The sequence below is a fragment of the Dipodomys spectabilis genome, unplaced genomic scaffold (assembly GCF_019054845.1).
Source record: "Dipodomys spectabilis isolate Male_0828 unplaced genomic scaffold, ASM1905484v1 ptg000082l, whole genome shotgun sequence".
In the NCBI taxonomy this organism is placed as follows: Eukaryota; Metazoa; Chordata; class Mammalia; order Rodentia; family Heteromyidae; genus Dipodomys; species Dipodomys spectabilis.
Genome location: NW_024870759.1, coordinates 511,996 through 530,279, shown reverse-complemented (window position 1 = coordinate 530,279; position 18,284 = coordinate 511,996). Strand labels below are relative to the sequence as shown.

General features: G+C 50.1%; 1 protein-coding gene across 7 annotated transcripts in view; it reads left to right on the top strand.

The window, feature by feature from the left end:
- Nucleotides 1-18,284, top strand: part of Bcor (BCL6 corepressor) — a 44,646-nt gene that overhangs the window by 11,334 nt on the left and 15,028 nt on the right. For 5 of the 7 annotated variants that reach the window (XM_042683622.1, XM_042683618.1, XM_042683620.1 and 2 more), the window contains exons 2-6: nucleotides 8,659-8,784; nucleotides 10,107-10,185; nucleotides 11,314-14,160; nucleotides 14,822-14,875; nucleotides 15,364-15,550. In XM_042683622.1, coding sequence (XP_042539556.1) covers nucleotides 8,699-8,784; nucleotides 10,107-10,185; nucleotides 11,314-14,160; nucleotides 14,822-14,875; nucleotides 15,364-15,550 — 3,253 coding nt within the window. In that variant the 5' untranslated portion in view covers nucleotides 8,659-8,698. The remainder of the gene's footprint in view (nucleotides 1-8,658; nucleotides 8,785-10,106; nucleotides 10,186-11,313; nucleotides 14,161-14,821; nucleotides 14,876-15,363; nucleotides 15,551-18,284) is intronic. The other 2 variants (XM_042683623.1, XM_042683621.1) reach the window with 1 other exon arrangement.

Sequence of the window (18,284 nt, the reverse complement as noted above, 5' to 3'; positions counted from 1 at the left end):
CTACAGGCTACCCTGTTTCAACCCCAGCCTTGCCAGGGCAGACCATCCCCACCCCCAAGTCGGTCTGGCTTCCTGGGAGTCCAAGCGAACCTCCTTTCCCATCACACATCCCCAGGCTACCAGAAGATGCAAACTCTGGGACAGGGCTGATAAAGCACAGAGAAATCTCTGCGAAATGGCGGTGCTCTTTGGCTTTAACAACCAGCACTGACAAACGCATGCTTCCTTGGCCGGCCTTGGCTGGAGCCTGGAGGGGTGGGGGGGGGGGGGAGCGGGGGTCCCTTGTTCCGGAGAAACCTGCCAGCTGCTGGGCTTGGTGCGAAGGCGAAGGCAGACACAATGCTGCTGTTGTTGGTTTGATCTCTAACTGTGGATTGTTAGTCTGGCTTTAACTATGTGGTAAGGGGGGAATGTGAAGGCTGTTTACAGCGAGTGCAAATAATGTGACAGCTGTTGGCGCGCGCAAGCAGCGCTGCGCCTCCTCAGCACTTACACAAAGCGCGCACTATGCAGGCCGGAGAGAAGCTGCAGAGGTGGCCGCCACTTTTCTGGCCAGCTCTTCCTCAGATTTGAGAGAGCTCCGTGGTATTCCCAGCCTGTTCCACTGCCCCCTCCCCCGCCCCAAGCCCTAGTACACACCTTTATGAGGATGAGTTCCCAGGCCATGCAGGATGGTTCATATGTTGTGGTTGAGGGAACTTGTTAGGCAGAGATGGCAGAAGGCCCAGGGGGTCATGAGAGTCACTAGCTGGAGGGGTTTGGCCAGGGTCCATGGACCTGGATCCTTGGTTGCTGGTGATGGAGTTTGCAAGATTTGAGAAAATAACTTTGAGCCCTCAGTAATCTTGTTGAAAAGAATGTGCTATTAACTGAAGGCTTTCTGGGGATCTCAGAGACTCTGAAGGCTGTTGTTTCCCCCTCTGCAATGGCCTTGCTATTCAGACAAGTCAGAGACAGCAGGCATAGTGTTCTGGGCACAGATTTTCATGGGTAGAAATGCAACATGCAGGTTCCGGACCTGCACAGAGAAGGAGAGTATTTCAGAGGGAAGGGGTACAGGTTGGCTTTTGATCTCTCTCTCTCTCTCTCTCTCTCTCTCTCACACACACACACACACACACACACACACACACACACACACACACACCCCTCAACCTTCCTCTTCCCCTTCCATTCTCCGGAGTGCCTTCAGCTTCAGCACCAAGAGGTGCAATCCTGAGGTCTGCCCTTAGCACCACCCACTCTGGGCACCAGCTAGATGCCCGCAGCCACAGGCTTACTCTGAGTTACCAGTTCTCTGCCAGACCCTACAGGAAGGTGCCAAGGTGGGAGGGAGAGCATTGCCCATTCGGCTAGTCCTGGAAATGCATGAGTGGCTAAGAATTTGGGTCTGCCTCTGGGCTGGGTTAGGCTGGCCTTAAAACTTGTCACCCCACTCCCTCAGGAATCCCAAGGTTGAAGCCTTCCAAGGCACAGCCACCCCTGGGGTTTAGAGGATCGTTAAGGACTGACATAATTCTACATCCTGCCCTTCGATGTGACTTTGGCCTCTGGATGTACAGCCTACACCAATATTTGCAGATAGCTAGCCGGGCCTTCCCGGCCCCCCCCCCTCTCGGTCCCTTCCAGGTTCACACTCAAGAGTTTGAACGTGGACTTCTACATGTACTTGGGTTCCCTTCAGGGAGCTGGGAGATGTTTCTGGAGTGATACATGAACTTCAGTGCCAGTTCTATAAATTGGTCTCTTTTTATGACGTGTGCCATTTTTCTGTAGGAATGTTGCTTGCAAAACGAGTTTCGCCTTGGAGGAAAGGCGGAAAGATAAACAAGCCTGCAACGCCAAAACACTGGCAGTCTTTCCTTCCTTCCAGCTCTCTTAAAGCAGCCGGGCTGTATTTCCAGGATTAGACTCATGCTTGTGAAGAGGGACTTGCGTTGGCTTCCCCCCCCCTCAAGCAAATGCAAATTAGAGAAAAATAATTTTCTTTCAACGATATGCAATGTATTAGTCACTTGTTATCGTGCTCTGAGGCAGGCCTCATTTGCGCGTCTGCCAGCTCGCTCACATCTGCTCCGCACTGTTCGGGGCATTTTAACCTTGGCGGTGTCGTGTCTAGTCCCACGGATCAAGGAGGAGTAATTAAGCTCTGAACAGCTACAAAAATTCAGCACCCTCCCTGCCCCCCATAGCTCAGTTGTGCCATGGCTTTGTTTTGGGGTACTTTGAGTTCCAATACTGAGTAGCAGACATGGAATTCCTGTTCTTTGTGAAGAAAGTGGGTGTTCCTCCCCCTGACCCCCACCTTCAGTCTGCCCAGGACTTCTAGGCTTGGCACAATCAGCCAGGAACATGCATATAGATCGCAGGACCCCTGTGTTTGAACACATCTTACGCATTAAAAGTTCCTTTGTGCTTCCTATGTGTACTAATGATAGTTGTTATTAGCCTTACGGTATGTCGTGTTTCATTCTGTTAGAGGGGGTTGTCATTAAATGCGATTTACTCCTACAAATCACGGATGGTCATAGAATTGCATTGACATGGCCTTTGGAGCTTTGATGTGCAACATTTGTTTCGGATTTGTCCCCAGGTTGGAGAGTGATGGCTTGGCGCTGTAGCCAACAGAGAGGGGACATAGAAGTTTTTGAGGATGGAATGAAGATTTCTAGCTTTTCCACTTAAGTTTCTAATGCCGGGTGACCTGCTATTGAGGGACTACTCCTGATGTAGTACAACCTGAAGGAATGTGAAAGGAACAAAAAAGCCAACATGTGGCTGTTGCTAGCCATCCTGAGAGAAAGAAGGGAAAGGGGGAAGTGTCTGTGTCTGTCCCTGAGCTGGAAGGGACAGCAGACCTGATCCCCAGTGGCTGGTTTCTATCACGGGGAGGAGGAAGGGGTGCATGGCAGGCTAAACCAGTGTATAGCAGCATCCTCTCTGGGTCCATCTCTGCTAGTGTCTCTCCTTTCTAAATCCGGGGTCCCCCACCCCTTTATAGCTCACATCTTTCTAAGGGAGGCATCCAGAGGAGCAACTGTCTTTGATCGCCAGCAGGAAATGGGGGGGGGGGGGTCCTGTAGTGTTAATTCCCCCATGGGCTTGGCAGTACTTCTCATGAGGTCTGGGCTCTCCCACCACCCATTCAAAGTTTTTCTTTTTGTCGGAGATTCAGTCAATAGCAGGGATGGAAGGTGGAGTGGGGTTGGAGGCACACACCCGGGAGGAGGAGGGTAGAATTAAGGGTTCAGGGCTTGGAAGGTCCATGGTACATAGAGGAGATTTAGAGTTCCTGGAAGGCCCCACGGGGCTGCATCGGGAAGGTGTGGGTGTGTGCTTGTGGCAATTGTGCACTGGGACCTGGGTGGAGGAGGGGCAGAAGGGGGCGGGCCAGCCGTGAACAGCTCGGGTGTGTACTGTGGGAGAGAAAATCCCTTTGTTGCAGACAGAGCTCCGAGGCTGAGAGAGGGGGCGCCCCTCCCCCTCTCCCTCTCTCCCTGCTGCCTTCGAGGGCCAAGTTCACTTCCCCACTCACTGGTGGCTCTCTGCCCTGACCCAGGTGCTCTGGGAGGCTGCAGGAAAGAAGGTTCTCCCAGGCTGGAAAGGTCAGGACTGCATAAGTTTCCTGCCCTCTCTCTTTCTGCTCCCTGCCTCAGTCTGTTACTATGCGACACTTGGAAGTGTGAGGGGGACACTCGCAGAGGCTTGGCCTGTGACAAGACTGGGCACCTGGTGTGCATGGTCATGCTGGATCTAAATTCTAGGGGGTAGGGGAGGGATAGGGCCAGAATCCTCTCTCCACCCCATCCCCTGGTCCAGGACCTGGGAGCAGGTGGGGATTGGGGGTGTCCCACACTCCCCCCCCCCGCCCCACATTGCACATCTGGGAAAGCTTTTTCTTCTCATTTCCCACCCCCAACATCTAAAATAGGAACTTCTTCACCCCTCCCTTCCTTGACACCACGAGCTGCCGTGACTCAGTCTGGGTTTGGCGCAAGCTGAGGAAGGACTGGCAGGAGCTTTAGGCTTCGGTAAAATCCACACGCTTCGCTAAAGGCCAACCTTCTTTGGCTGACCTCCTGCATCCTGCATCCTACCTCCTCCTCCCCCAAGGGGGAGGCATTGCAGCCATGCCAGGCTTGTGATCGACGGTGCTTAGTGGAATCAGATGCAGTGCGACAGGGTTAAATGTAACGATTACCAGCTATTGCCCGGCAAAATTTAAGTCCATAGTACAGTGTAAGCTTCTGGAAAACACAGTGCCAAATATTTACAGAGGGGAACAAAGTTGGAGGGGTTCAGCCACCTGCCCAGAGCCACATTGTGGGTGAAGGTGCTGGATGGCTGTGGTGACCCAGTTCTCACGTGCTCCACATAGAAAACCAGTGAGACCGGGAGAGGACCCCAGCACACTGGCTGGGGGGGTTCCTTGGTGCCTGCTAGGCTTTCTAAGCCAGATGACCCTACAAACCTGTGCAAGTTCTGCTGGCCACTAGCTGCATTATTTCCTGATGGATGGAGGCCACCACAGCCCAGGGAGATGAGAGAACTTTAAAAAGATGGAAAAAAGGGGAAGAATGATTGACTTCTGGGCCCGGTGGCAGAGTGGGTGGAGCTATCTGTGGCAAACTTCTTTGCAGCTGTTCTTCAGCGGGTGTCTAAAGTGATCTGATGCAAAAGTAAGGGCCAAGTAACGGGCCTGGGGCTGCCGTGTTTTCTGGTGTCTGCAAAGGCACATCGTAGCCTTAAAGAGAGAATAAGTTTTCCGGTCCTTTTCCTCCATCCACCACGGTATTCTTAGCGCAAGAGTCAGCAGAATGACAGGTGCTGCTTGGACCCTTAGTGCTTCCCTCACATTTTACAAAGGGCAGCAGTGCTCTGCCCTCAGAACGTCAAGGTCGGGTGGATAGTCCCTACCTTGGTCCCTGTGACCCCTTTTGGAAGTCAAGCAGGCCATTCTCCCCAGTGCCCAGCAACACTTAACCATAACCTTTGGCTCTAGAGCAAATGATTGCTTAAAAATCTAACCGATGACCCAAGTACTCCTATGCTTTCGCCTAAGCACTGTGCTCAGAGCTGAAATCCACACCATGTGTGCCTACACTGTGTGGGCCAAGTTGCCAGACACGGGGCTCCAGGAGACAGCCATTGTCATTGCAAGGCTGTTCTGTAGCAACCAGGCACCCTTCCTGGCCTGATCTCTTCTCTGTGCCTTCCTCATCTGCCACCTTCCCACCCCCTACCCTTGTCCCCCTTCTCTCCACTGCTTGCAGAAAAGGGTTAAAGCCTAGAGCCGAGGTAAAAGCCTAGCCACTCACCCTGGGAACAAGTTTGTTCTTGTAAGGTGCATTTCATGAGTGACTTCACACATCTTGGCACTTCTGGAAACAGAGCTTACATGGGGGGTGGGGGGGGGTAGGGCACGATGAAAGCAAATGAGCCTCTCACATATATAGCCACGGAGTGCCTGGAGGTGCTCTGATTGTCATTGGGATTGCATCTGTCCCCTGGCCAAGAGTCAGCAAAGTGTTTGGAATCACTTTGCTTTCCATGTTAAAAAAATGAAAACCAAAAATCCCACAATGACTCCAGCGATTTCAGTGGCAGCTTCTAGAAATGGGGGTTGGGTGAACACCTCTATGCTTTTGCCTCTCCTGTTTTTTACCTGTGTTCCCTTGTTGCAAATCCCAGAGGAAGTCTGGGTATGGGTGATGGTAATTCCTGTTCTTCAACAATGGCTGGTGTAAGCAGAACTGCTCTGATGAGAGTGTTATTACAGGGGGGGTGGGGTGTGTATGTGTGTGTCTTGAGGCACTTGTTGGTCACCCTGGAGAATGGCCTCCCATCAGGCAGGGTTATATGGCTCACTGGCCCTTTCTACTCAGCTCATCTCTGGCCAGGCACCTGAAGAGTTAAAAGTCCTTAGCTGGTTGCAATGAAATTATGGCTGGCAGTGGCGCCGCTGTTTGTTCAACAGACCTCCACTTTTAAACAGTTCACAAAAAGTTCATGGGGCAGCTAACGATTGTGTGTGTGTGTGTGTGTGTGCGCGCGCGCGTGTGCACACGCATGTGTGCGTATACACACTTTTTAGCAGGATCCAGCTATGTCCACTCTCCTCAATCTTTTCTGTTCAGCCCCCTCCCCTCAAACCACACACATAGCCAGATGACACTGAAACGCACTCCTGGCCTCAACCCTTTGCCCCATCCTGTTCATGTGAGAGCACTTCATTCTGATGGCTACTGCCATGTATCTGCGTGGCATTAATACTGAAAACTCTGAAGGATAAGCTCTGAAAGGGGAACGGGGTGGAGAACATCACTTCAAGTGCCCAGTGGTCCCTGGCACTGCCAGACCACTCCTTTTCCAGAGAAGCAGCCACTGGCCTTTTGGGAAAAGGAGGGTCAAGCATTCAGTTGTGTTCTTCAGGTGCTCAGGGGTCCTTGTTCCCAAGTGGCAACTCAGAGGTGTCTGGAGGAGGCCACTGGTTTCAAGGGAGGCAGCTTTTTAAGAACTGGGACATCAGGAAGATAAGACTTTCTTACGCCCCCCCCCCCCCGTTTGCTCCCTTGGGAATGGCTGGGTTTCTTTCATTTGTGTGCACAGTGAGGACATGGCATGGGCACAGTCAGTCCCACTGCCCACAGCCTGAGGTCCAGGACACACACACACGGACACACACACACACACACTAAGGAATGATTACTCCACTTTCTCTGTTAGGCCACCCAGAGTGTCTTCCTTTTGTTGTGAGAATGAGCAGCAAGAGTCTGGGAAGAGGACACTCTATGGAATTTGTCTTAGGACCTGCCCAGCCAATGATAGTGTGGCCTTTCCCACTTTTTTAAAAAGTATATTTGGAAATGGAGGGGAGGGGAAGAAGCCCATGAACCTCTCTCCTAACCTTCCCTAACACCCCAGCAGGTTTTTTGTTGTTGTTTTGAAGTGCTGTAGAAATGACCCTTAAACAAGAAAGAGGCTCTGCCTAGGGAAATAGCTTCTCAGAAGTTCAGCGTGCCCATCACCTCTGCAGATTTCTGTCTCTTCTTCCAGGCCCTTCCATCCTTTCCAGCTTCATTGTTGAGCTCTGACTATGTGTGATGTGTTGGTGCGTGTGGATTCTGATTAACAGACATTCTGTGGATGGGGCTGGTGGGGGTTGCTGATGGACAAAAGACCTAGTTAGGACAAAGAAATGCACGAAGACAGCCTAGCTTTTGGAGTCAATCCTTCCCGGCCCTACCCCCATCCTCACCCTCACCCCCACCTCCAGTCACTGTAGACTCCCCGGACCGGGTCTCCCCCCACCTCTCCCCCCCCCCCACCAATCGACCTGGCAGTCTGCTCCTGCTTGTGTGCTAAAGTGTAAAAGCAAGCATTTGCATATTTTCTCCTGCTAACAAAGGAAATGTGTCGACTTAAGGGAACATTTGGGCTTTAGGAAACTGTGTGGGTGGGTGTGTGCGGGAGGAGAAAGAAAAGTTCCCCTGATATCTGCACACCAATTATTTCACACTCAGGTTTAGGTCTTGTGGAAAAATGCCGTGGCCTGTCCTGGACAAGGGAAACTAAGATGTGTGTTTGTGAGCAGGGAATTGCCGAGGGCCATCGGTCCCAGGCATTAAAGGCTCCCCTACTTATTAACCCAGCATTTAACAGCAGGATATGGGCTGAAGCGCAGTCAAAAGAAACGGCTCAACCTCCAAAGAGCAATTAAAATCCTGCACGAGGATAAATCACGCGCCGTGATAATCCTGTTAATAAAATGCAGCTTGTCCTGACCCTTCACTCATGCAGCAAACTAGAATGTGATGTGGGTGGGGGCGGTGGGCAGAGAAGGTAAGTGGGGGAGGGGGTCTGGGCTCCTCTGCCTCACCAGCCGCTGCTGCATCCCCCTCCCACCCTGTCCCGTCCGGAGGTGGAAAAAGGGTGGCTTTTGCCCATGTTCTCTGTGTGTCAGCAGCTCGGAGCCCATCAGCCTGGGCTGCAAAGACTTCTGCGCTCACTAATGATTTCTTGTCCCCAGCGAGCAGGCGTCATTGAATTACTCAGCTGCCTCCCTTTGCAGCTCCCAGGCAAAACCACCCAGGCAAAACCACCCGGGTTAGGTGCTTAATCTAATCTAGGACTCGGAGTGGGGCCCGCTCACCAACCCACCGACTCTTTTCCCCCCTCCATTTGTGAGTTACACACACAACAGCCATAGAAATTCAGTCCTAGGAACATAACTGTAGTTTAAGCCCTCGAACCATCACCACGGGGTCCGTTTGTGCCGGCCAGTGGGGCCTTGGTCCCTGTTGGTCCCTGTACCTATTGCCATAGACTTCTCTCTGCGAATGAATGCTTCGTTTTGTAGGGAGAATGAAGATTGTTTTCTGATGACCAAACACTTTCAAAGACTGGGAAGGGTGGGGGTGTGCATACAATGTGTGCTCTGCCTACGCTGGGGCTTCATACTAGTTTTAAACTGCTCCCCTCCCTGCAAGCCTGGATCCAGGTGGGTCCTTGGCTCATGGACATCTGTAGACCATCAAGCGCAGGCTGCCTCCTGTATGAATTGCCTCAAAAGAGGCCTTCTCAGTTCCCTGTTTGGCTCTCCTTTACTCAACCTCCGGGGATTTTTTTTTTTTTCCCTTTCTTTCTTTTTTTAAACAGACTAGACGCTTGAAGCAAAGCTGCCATCCAAGAAGACGACATGCTTTCAGCAACCCCCCTGTATGGGAACGTTCACAGCTGGATGAACAGCGAAAGAGTCCGCATGTGTGGGACGAGCGAAGACAGGTGAATATGCCTGCTTGGGCCAAGCCTGGGGAGGGAGCGCTCATCTCCCCCACGCTTCTCCGAGCAGAGCTCATGCCCAAGGTTCCCCCCCACACACCCTCCCCTGCCTTGCCTTCTCACAGCTAGAGGGGGCCTGAAAGGGCTCGGGGAGAGATCTCCCCAATAGCCTAGCTGGCGGCCCTTGATTTACAGTTTTAACAGGCAACCTGGCTCAGCGAAGCATTGCCGCCCTTTAAAAGATTAGCCCCTAAAGCGGCCTTTCAGTGCACTTTCGTCCTTAATTTATTATTTCATATTTATGAAGGAGAATTAATCCCAGTCTATATGCTGCTTTAACTCTAAATGTCAGGAGTGTGGGCCCAGGTGGATCCGCATTCGATGTGCTTTTAAAACAAATAGTTTGCTTAGTAATAAGCAGAGGAGATGACCACCCTCTCCTTCTGTGGAGCCTGGGCTTTTGAGTTGCCCTCTGCTGCTGGTCCCATAAGACCATCCCCTCCCCCCCCCCCCCCCCCCCCCAGTGCAGCCCCCTTGTTTTAGTTGCCCATCAGCTATGATATGCTTTTCATCAGTGATTTTGGAGAAGGGTAGAGACAGCTAAACAGTAGATGATTGAAGCTACTCTTTAGGGTAATGATGAAACTTTTTCTCTGCTGCTTGTCAGCGACATTATCCTGGGGATTTGGAAGTTGGCACCAAGTGCTTTCTTTATCGATGCTCTCTGATAACAAGTCCCAGGGCAGCCGCAACAGCCTGGCACAGATGTGCAGTTTCCTCTTCAGCCTGGAGCAGCTGACATTTGTATGATACTAGTGTGTACCTCCCTTTCTCCCCCATCATTTTGATAAAGGCAGTCACATATGACTTCATTATCACCATGGAAACCATTTTCCTAGGACTCAGTCTCTAACTTTGTTTTGGGGGAAAGTTTTGAAAGCCTGGCCCTAAATGGTTAACACCGAAGTGATAGACTTGGGACTTCCAGCCTCTGTAGTCTGAGCCATTTTACTTAATGCCTCCCCTGCAGAATAGCTTATAAGGGTTGGCTGGAACGACACTTGGCCATTCTAGAGAAAAAGATCCTGCAGGAGAAGTGATCATGCTTAATTTCTGGCTTGCCCACTTGGGGACATGCTTATAATTCTTGAAAGGCCTGCCTTTGTTTTTCCAGAGCAAGTTGAAATGTCATTTGGGTCATGGCAAGGAAGGTCAAGGACATTTTTTTAAAAAACGGAGTTAGAAATTCACCCCATTGGGGGAATATGTGAAAAATGGATTCAGCGAGGAATGTTTTCATGAAGTTGATGTATCCTTTTAAATAGGAAAATTCCTGTAAATGATGGTGACACTTCAAAAACCAGACTGGAACTGAGGGAAGAGAATCCCTTGAATCACAACGTGGTAAGAGATTAATGATGTCTGTTGATGTGATATCTGAATATCAGCGATCTGTAGTCAATCATGCACTAATTTGCATACCATGGGCAGGATGTTTCAAGGCTGAGTAGAGAAAGCCTCTGTACAGGACAAGATCTTCACCCAGGCTGTTCTTGGCAGTGTGTTTGTTCCTTTTGACATGGGTCACCCTCCCTTAGATACTGGCAAGAGTTGTGCTGCCTTGTCTTCCATAAGCTATGTGCCACATTAATGCTCTTAACTGGGTACATTTCTTGCCTTCCAATAGCCCATTTGGGTTTACCTTGCAGTAGCATCTGAAATGGGACTTTTGGGTACAGTAGAGGAAAAGTTCAAAGAAAAAAACAATGTTGGGCATTGGTGGCTCACGCCGGTAATCCTAGCTATTCAAGAGGCTGAGATCTAAAGATTGGGGTTCAAAGCCAGCCCAGGCAGGAAAATCCTCGAGACTCTCATCTCTCATCTCCAATTAACCATCCGAAAACTGGAAGGGGTACGATGACTCAAAGTGGTAGAGTTGCTGGCCTTCAGTGAAAAAGCTCAGAGACAGCGCCCTGGCCCTGAGTTCAAGCACCATGACTGACAAGGGTTGGGGGGTTGGGGGAAATAAAAGACAAAAATCACAATTTGACCCTTGGTCTCTTTATTGATTTGGATAGCCAAAGTTCTCTATTCCTATTCTGTTGTCTCCCTATTTTTTATTCTGTTAAATAATGTCTACCTATCTATATCCAAGAAAAATGGTCCCTCCGTCCCACTTAGCAGGCCCTGGAGGGTTAAGTGTGATAGTTCTTAACCCCGTGATGGTGGTGTGTAGAACATCTGTACTTGGTGTGTTGTCTGCTACAGCAGAGAATTTTTGCTGAAAAGTTGAATTTGCCAGAGTTCATAGATGACTGAAATAATGTAAGGGGTTTGAATCCAAAAGGATCAATGAGTAATTTACAGGTTCCTAGTTGAACTGAGGCAAGAGACAGGCAGTGGCAGTGGAGCCTGGGAATTCGGGATTTTAAGGCTGAAAGTCATGTGACCTAGGTGGCCACTTCTTTTCAGGATGGGTGCTATGCCTCATTTCGTGTCCCAAAAGTAACACTTCGTTGTTTTTCTACGAAGGTGGACGCCAGTACCGCCCATCGGATTGATGGCCTGGCAGCACTGAGCATGGACCGCACTGGCCTCATCCGGGAAGGGCTCCGGGTCCCTGGAAACATCGTCTATTCCAGTTTGTGTGGACTGGGTTCGGAGAAAGGTCGGGAGGCTGCGACAAGCACTCTCAGTGGCCTTGGGTTTTCTTCCGAAAGAAATCCAGACATTCAGTTCAAACCGAATACATCTGAGACCGTGGAAGCTTCTGCCGTCTCTGGAAAGCCCCCAAATGGCTTCAGTGCTATATACAAAACACCGCCTGGAATACAAAAAAGTGCTGTAGCCACGGCAGAAACCCTGGGCTTGGATAGGCCTACCAGTGACAAACAGAGCCCGCTCAACATCAATGGTGCTAGTTACCTGCGGCTGCCCTGGGTCAATCCTTACATGGAGGGGGCCACGCCAGCCATCTACCCTTTCCTTGATTCGCCAAATAAGTATTCACTGAACATGTACAAGGCCTTGCTACCTCAGCAGTCTTACAGCTTGGCCCAGCCGCTGTATTCTCCGGTCTGCACCAACGGGGAGCGCTTTCTCTACCTGCCACCCCCTCACTACGTCAGTCCCCACATCCCCTCATCCTTGGCTTCTCCCATGCGGCTCTCCACACCCTCAGCCTCCCCAGCCATCCCACCTCTCGTCCACTGTGCAGACAAGAGCCTCCCATGGAAGATGGGTGTCAGCCCTGGGAATCCCGTCGATTCCCACACCTATCCTCACATCCAGAACAGTAAACAGCCAAGGGTGCCCTCTGCCAAGGCAGTCTCCAGTGGCCTGCCCGGGGACGCAGCTCTCCTGTTGCCCCCCTCCCCTCGGCCCTCTCCCCGGGTCCACCTTCCCACCCAGCCCACTGCAGATACCTACTCTGAGTTCCATAAGCCCTACGCCAGGATCTCCACCTCTCCCTCCGTCACCTTGTCGAAGCCATACATGACAGTCAGCAGTGAGTTCCCCACGGCCAGGCTCTCAAACAGCAAGTATCCCAAGGCTCCAGAAGGGAACGAGAGTGCCCAGCCAGTGTCTGGGCACCTGCGGAAGACAACGGTTCAAGACCGGAAAGATGGGGGCTCCCCTCCTTTATTGGAAAAGCAGACGGTTACCAAAGACGTTACAGATAAGCCACTAGACTTGTCTTCTAAAGTGGTGGATGTCGATGCTTCCAAAGCCGACCACATGAAAAAGATGGCTCCCACAGTCCTGGTTCACAGCAGGGCTGCCAGTGGCTTAGTGCTCTCCGGAAGTGAGATTCCAAAAGAAACCTTATCTCCTCCAGGAAATGGCTGTGCTATCTATAGATCTGAAATCATTAGCACTGCTCCCTCGTCCTGGGTGGTGCCCGGGCCAAGTCCTAACGAAGAGAACAATGGCAAAAGCTTGTCTCTGAAAAACAAGACATTGGACTGGGCCATACCGCAGCAGCGGAGTTCTTCGTGTCCTCGCATGGGTGGCACAGACGCCGTGATCACAAATGTTTCCGGGTCAGTGTCGAGCGCAGGCCGGCCGGCCTCCGCATCGCCAGCCCCCAACGCCAATGCAGATGGCACCAAGACCAACAGGAGCACCATGGACACCACGCCATCCGTCATTCAGCATGTGGGCCAGCCCCCAACCACACCTGCCAAGCACAATGGCAGTACCAGCAGCAAGGGTGCCAAAGCCGGCAACCCAGAACCAAGTTTTAAAGCAAACGAGAATGGCCTTCCACCAAGTTCATTATTTCTGTCTCCAAATGAAGCATTCAGGTCCCCACCAATTCCTTACCCCCGAAGTTACCTCCCTTACCCAGCACCTGAAGGCATCGCTATAAGCCCCCTCTCTTTGCATGGCAAAGGACCTGTGTACCCTCACCCAGTTTTGTTACCCAATGGCAGTTTGTTTCCCGGGCACCTTGCCCCAAAGCCTGGCCTCCCCTACGGGCTGCCCACAGGCCGGCCAGAATTCGTAACCTACCAAGATGCCCTGGGTTTGGGCATGGTGCATCCCATGTTGATCCCACACACGCCCATCGAGATCACTAAAGAAGAGAAACCCGAGAGGCGGTCTCGCTCCCATGAGAGAGCCCGCTATGAGGAGGCTAGCCTCCGCAATCGGTTTTCTGAGATGCTGGAGGCCAGCAGCACCAAGTTGCACCCCGAAGTCCCCGCTGACAAGAACCTGAAGCCGACACCTAGCTGGAACCAAGGGAAGACTGTCGTCAAAAGTGACAAGCTTGTCTACGTGGACCTTCTTCGAGAAGAATCCGATGCCAAAACAGAAGCGAATGTCTCCAAGCCCGGCTTCGCAGCCGAGAGTGTTGGCCAGAGCACCGAGCCCGCCAAGCCCCCAGCCGACCTGCCCCTGCAGCAACACCGTGATTTCATCTCCCTGCGAGAGGAGCTGGGGCGCATCGGTGACTTCCACGAGGCTTACCCTTTCAAGCAGGCTACAGGCCAGCCAGTCTTCAGCTTAGGCAAGGACAATGTTCCGCCGACAACCAACAAGGAGAATCTAGGGGTGCCGGTGGCAACTCCGTTCTTGGAGCCAACTCTGGGGAGCGAGAGCCCTGCTGTCACTTTTGGGAAAGCCCCAGAAGATCCCAAACCGTTTTGTGTGGGCGGTGGTGCCCCTGCAAGTGTGGACGTCACCCCCACCTATACCAAAGATGGAGCTGAGGAGGCAGACTCAAACGATGGCAAAGTGCTGAAACCGAAGCCATCAAAGCTGGCCAAGAGAATCGCCAACTCGGCGGGTTACGTGGGTGACCGATTCAAGTGTGTCACTACCGAACTGTATGCCGATTCCAGTCAGCTCAGCCGGGAGCAGAGGGCATTGCAGGTGAGCTCCCCCCCACCCCCGAATTTCACTCCCTTTGATCAGTTGTCAGTTTGCAAATGTGTAAAGAGGATTGGGGGGAAATGTGCTAAGACAGGCAGGGCACCAGGCAGATTTGGTTAATGACGCTTGTGGTAATTTGAATGTATGAAATGTGTTCAGTAAGGGGACGTGAGGACATCAGGATACGTACTTGAAGAAGTTACTTACTCTGTAGATTATAAGAGAACTCTACTGGAATGCTGATAGCAAGTTTTAATGATTATGAGGGCTGTCTAAAGACTGCATGAGTTTACCTATCAGTTTGCTTTGATTTCTCTGCCTGTTAAAACAATGTATCTAGAAAACACTGCTTAGAATGCCTTACTTGATACTTGGTGGAGATGCCTAGCAGCCGCATGTCTGGGAATAGTGCAATTTTTTTTTTCACCAAAAAGACAGGAAAAAGAGAAAAAGCTCGCTTAAAGGGATAGAGTATGTATTTTAATTTGCTAGTGAATTATGATAGATGTTATATAGGAATTTCCTTAAGATATTTTACTTTTAATTAAAAGATGAATAAAGCCAAATTGTTTTGCAATGTTAAGAAAAAAATTGGTTTATGCTGATAAAAATGGATGAAGTTATCTAAATGATCCATTGAGTGCCCATTTTAATTACATAGATGGAAGGATTACAAGAGGACAGTATTTTATGTCTACCCGCTGCTTACTGTGAGGTCAGTTCTTCAAATTTTTATTACTAGAATCTTCCATAAACCTTTTGAGTTTAAATTTCATTTCCAAATATACAAAGGGAAGTTTGTGGGCCATGGTCGTCTTTATTCATTGTGCATTTTGTTTCTTTTCTGTTGTGTTTTTCTTTTGTTGTTTTCTTTGCGTTGTGTTTTTGTTTTGTTTTATTTACCTTCCAAAGAGAATGTCTGTCTCTCTGCAATAGTGTGTGTATGGCTACACATACACACAGCATCTGTATCTCTATGCACATGACTTTATGGATAAAGAATTGTGTGACTACTTACATATCCATACTCTTAAATTTTATCTGTTAAACTTTAAAATATCTGAGTTATATCTCATAAATTGTGGTTGGTTTTTGGGCAAACTTTCCTTTGAAAATAATTTCCTTTATTGTAAGGCACATGAAATAGCTTTTATGGTAAGGTTGTTGTGTTTTCTTTTTTTTCCGTCTCCATTCTGTTTCTAGCGTGCAATGATGCGCTTCTCAGAGTTGGAGATGAAAGAGAGAGAAGGTGGCCACCCAGCAACCAAAGACTCCGAGGTCTGCAAATTCAGCCCAGCCGACTGGGAAAGGTTGAAAGGAAATCAGGACAAAAAGCCAAAGTCGGTCGCCCTGGAGGAGGCCATTGCTGACCAGAACGACAGTGAGAGATGTGAGTAGACTCAAGCAGATTCGCTTGGCCTTGTCAGTGAGAATGGGGCCACATTGCTCCCAGGAACCCAGGGAGCTGAGAGGAAGTGACTCACCTAGGATGGCCTCGGGTCCACTTGGGAACTAACTACTTGGAAAAACTTCGTGGAGTAGTGTTCTAAACGTGCGCTAGCCAGGAATTCCACACCTGTGACAGATGCTTTCCTAGAGTGCTGTCTCTTTTGCAAAGAAACACTGGGCCGTAGTCAATGATGCCGTGGTGGTAGGAATCGCTTGCTACTCCTCGCCAGCCCCACCCTCCCACCCCCCACAAGGGCTTTTTTTTCCTGTTTCCAGATGATAGTTTTGTTGAACTGAGATAAGGTAGGACAAAGGCACCCTAAAGATGAGAGCAAGTATTTGTTATGTCTAGGTTGTTTGTCATCTCTGAGTGTGGCCTATGACAAGGGTGCTCTGCCAACAAGACAGTATGGCTTATGTCTTAGCGGTGAAATGTGGAGAGGAAAAAGTGCCTTCTTCAGGACACTTTTGGTCCCAACAATGAGTCCCGTCCCTCTCCCCCCCCCCCCTCCCCGCCCCCCAACTAAGCTTGACTTCTAGAGTTGCTTACTGGGTTCCCTAGGGGATGGGATGTGTCACCCAGCCTTTGGAAGAGGTAGTTCTCTCTGATGTGCTGGAGACTTGAGGATGGCTCCAGCCCTCAGAAACTTCACTGGTGACAGTGAATTAAGGTGTGTAGGTGAACATGGGGTACACAGAATGTCTAATTAGTGGCCTCGAGGGACACAGTCCTTGTAGGTTTGGCACTGTTAATCATGGTTCCTTTAGGCCTGGTGCAGTTGCAGGGAGGGTTTGTGCTCAGAGAGTGCATGTTCTGGCCGTCCAGAACACACCTTCCAGCTCTTCCTTGGTGTCTAGCTCTAAGTAAACAGGACTGGTTGGTTGTCCTGAAGAAGGTAGTTTCAGCTGCTATTAAGTGTGGCTTTACCCACTTGGCCGAGATTCTTGGTGTATCTGAAGTTGCCTTATACTGGACCTCAGACATGGCATGGACAAGGGGCAGTCAAGGGTCCAAGCTGCTTTTAGGAGAAGTGTGAAAAAGAAAGTCTTCTTTGTCTGATACTTATGGTTAACAAAGCTACTTCTCTTCTGACTTGCCCTAAAATGTTTCACCAGCTCTGGAGAAAGGCTGTCAGATGATCCAAGAAGTGGGCAAGGTGGAGTTTGGGCAAGGTGTTTCTTATCTTTCAGCCCTTCTGTGGTTTTCCACTGTAGCCACTGCCCTCAAGTTCAAGAATCTGGCTTCACCCCTATGTGTTCCCCAAGGAGGTCTCTCTCTATAGATAGATAGATAGATAGATAGCTGTAGATATAGATACATAGATGTAGATGTACATAGATATAGACAGTTAGATATAGATATAGATATCTCCTTTCTGTTTTTCCTGTGGAACCTAGAGTGAGAACTGGGTGAGGAGGTATGGCTCAGCTGTGAGCAAAAAAGCCAAGTAAGAGCATGAAACCTTGAGTTCAACCTCTGGTAGAAAGAGAGGAGAAGGAAGGAAGGAATGAGGAGGGCAGGAAGGAGGGAAATCAGAGTGACCAAGAGGAGTAGAAGTCAAGGCCAAGATAGCACATAAAGGCCTTGCCTCTCCAGGCAAAGGGAAGATCCCAAGACTGACCAACTAGTGTTCTGCATGCACTGAGAAAAATAGGAGGGTTGGGGAAGGCAAGAGGTTCATTTTGAAGAAGGGGGTGGGAGTTGTGATTAACCGGGAGGAATACCCACCCTAAAGGAGTATTTGCCTTTGCTTGCTGCTACCACCACATTATTCAGGAGAGGAGACAACAATGCTTGGACCCATTCAGGCACAAGTTAACTGGGTCCTGCTTTGCATGGGTCTCATTTCCCACAGATGTCACTATGGGCAAGAGTCAAGCTGTGTGTGCATATGGCAGCTGGAGTGGGCTGGGCTCACCAAAGAATTTATGATGTCTCCTCTATAATCCCTTCCCTTTCTGAGGCAGCTTTCCATTAATAAAGTACCAATGGTTTGTGATGTCACAGAGTATTTTGTTGGGGAGGGCTTATGTAAGGAAGTGAATTAATTTCATTTTTTTCTGTGGTGGCAGAGTTAGCTTTTTTGTTTATTTTTTACAGCAATGGGCTTTTCTTTTCTCTCTTTCCTTCCTTCCTTCCTTCCTTCCCTCCTTCCCTTCCCTTCCCTTCCCTCCCCTCCCCTCCCCTCCCCTCCCCTCCCTCCCTCCCTCCCTCCCTTCCTCCATCCCTTCCTTCCTTCCTTCCTTAAGTTGTTGTTGGTCATGAGGCTTGCACTCTGGGCCTGGGTGCTGTCCCTGAGCTCTTCAGCTCAAAGAGAGTGCTCTACCACTTGAGCCACAGTGCCACTTCTGGTTTTCTGGTGGTTAATTGGAGATGAGTCTCATGGACTTTCCTGCACAGGCTGGCTTTGAATCGAGATCCTCAGAACTCAGCCTCCTAAGTAGTTAAGATTACAGGCATGAGCCACCGGTGCCTGGCAGTAATGGGGTTTTCTAGGCCTACCTGCATCACAGCCCCAGTCCTTTCAAGTGTGGTCTTGGTTTTTGACCTAGACCGCTATCCTCCTACCTATGCCTCCCAAATAGCTGGGGGTTATAAGTACATACCACATCCACTTTGTTTGTTGAGATGGAGCTTCAGTAACTTTTTGTTACTGAATGACTAACTGTGATCC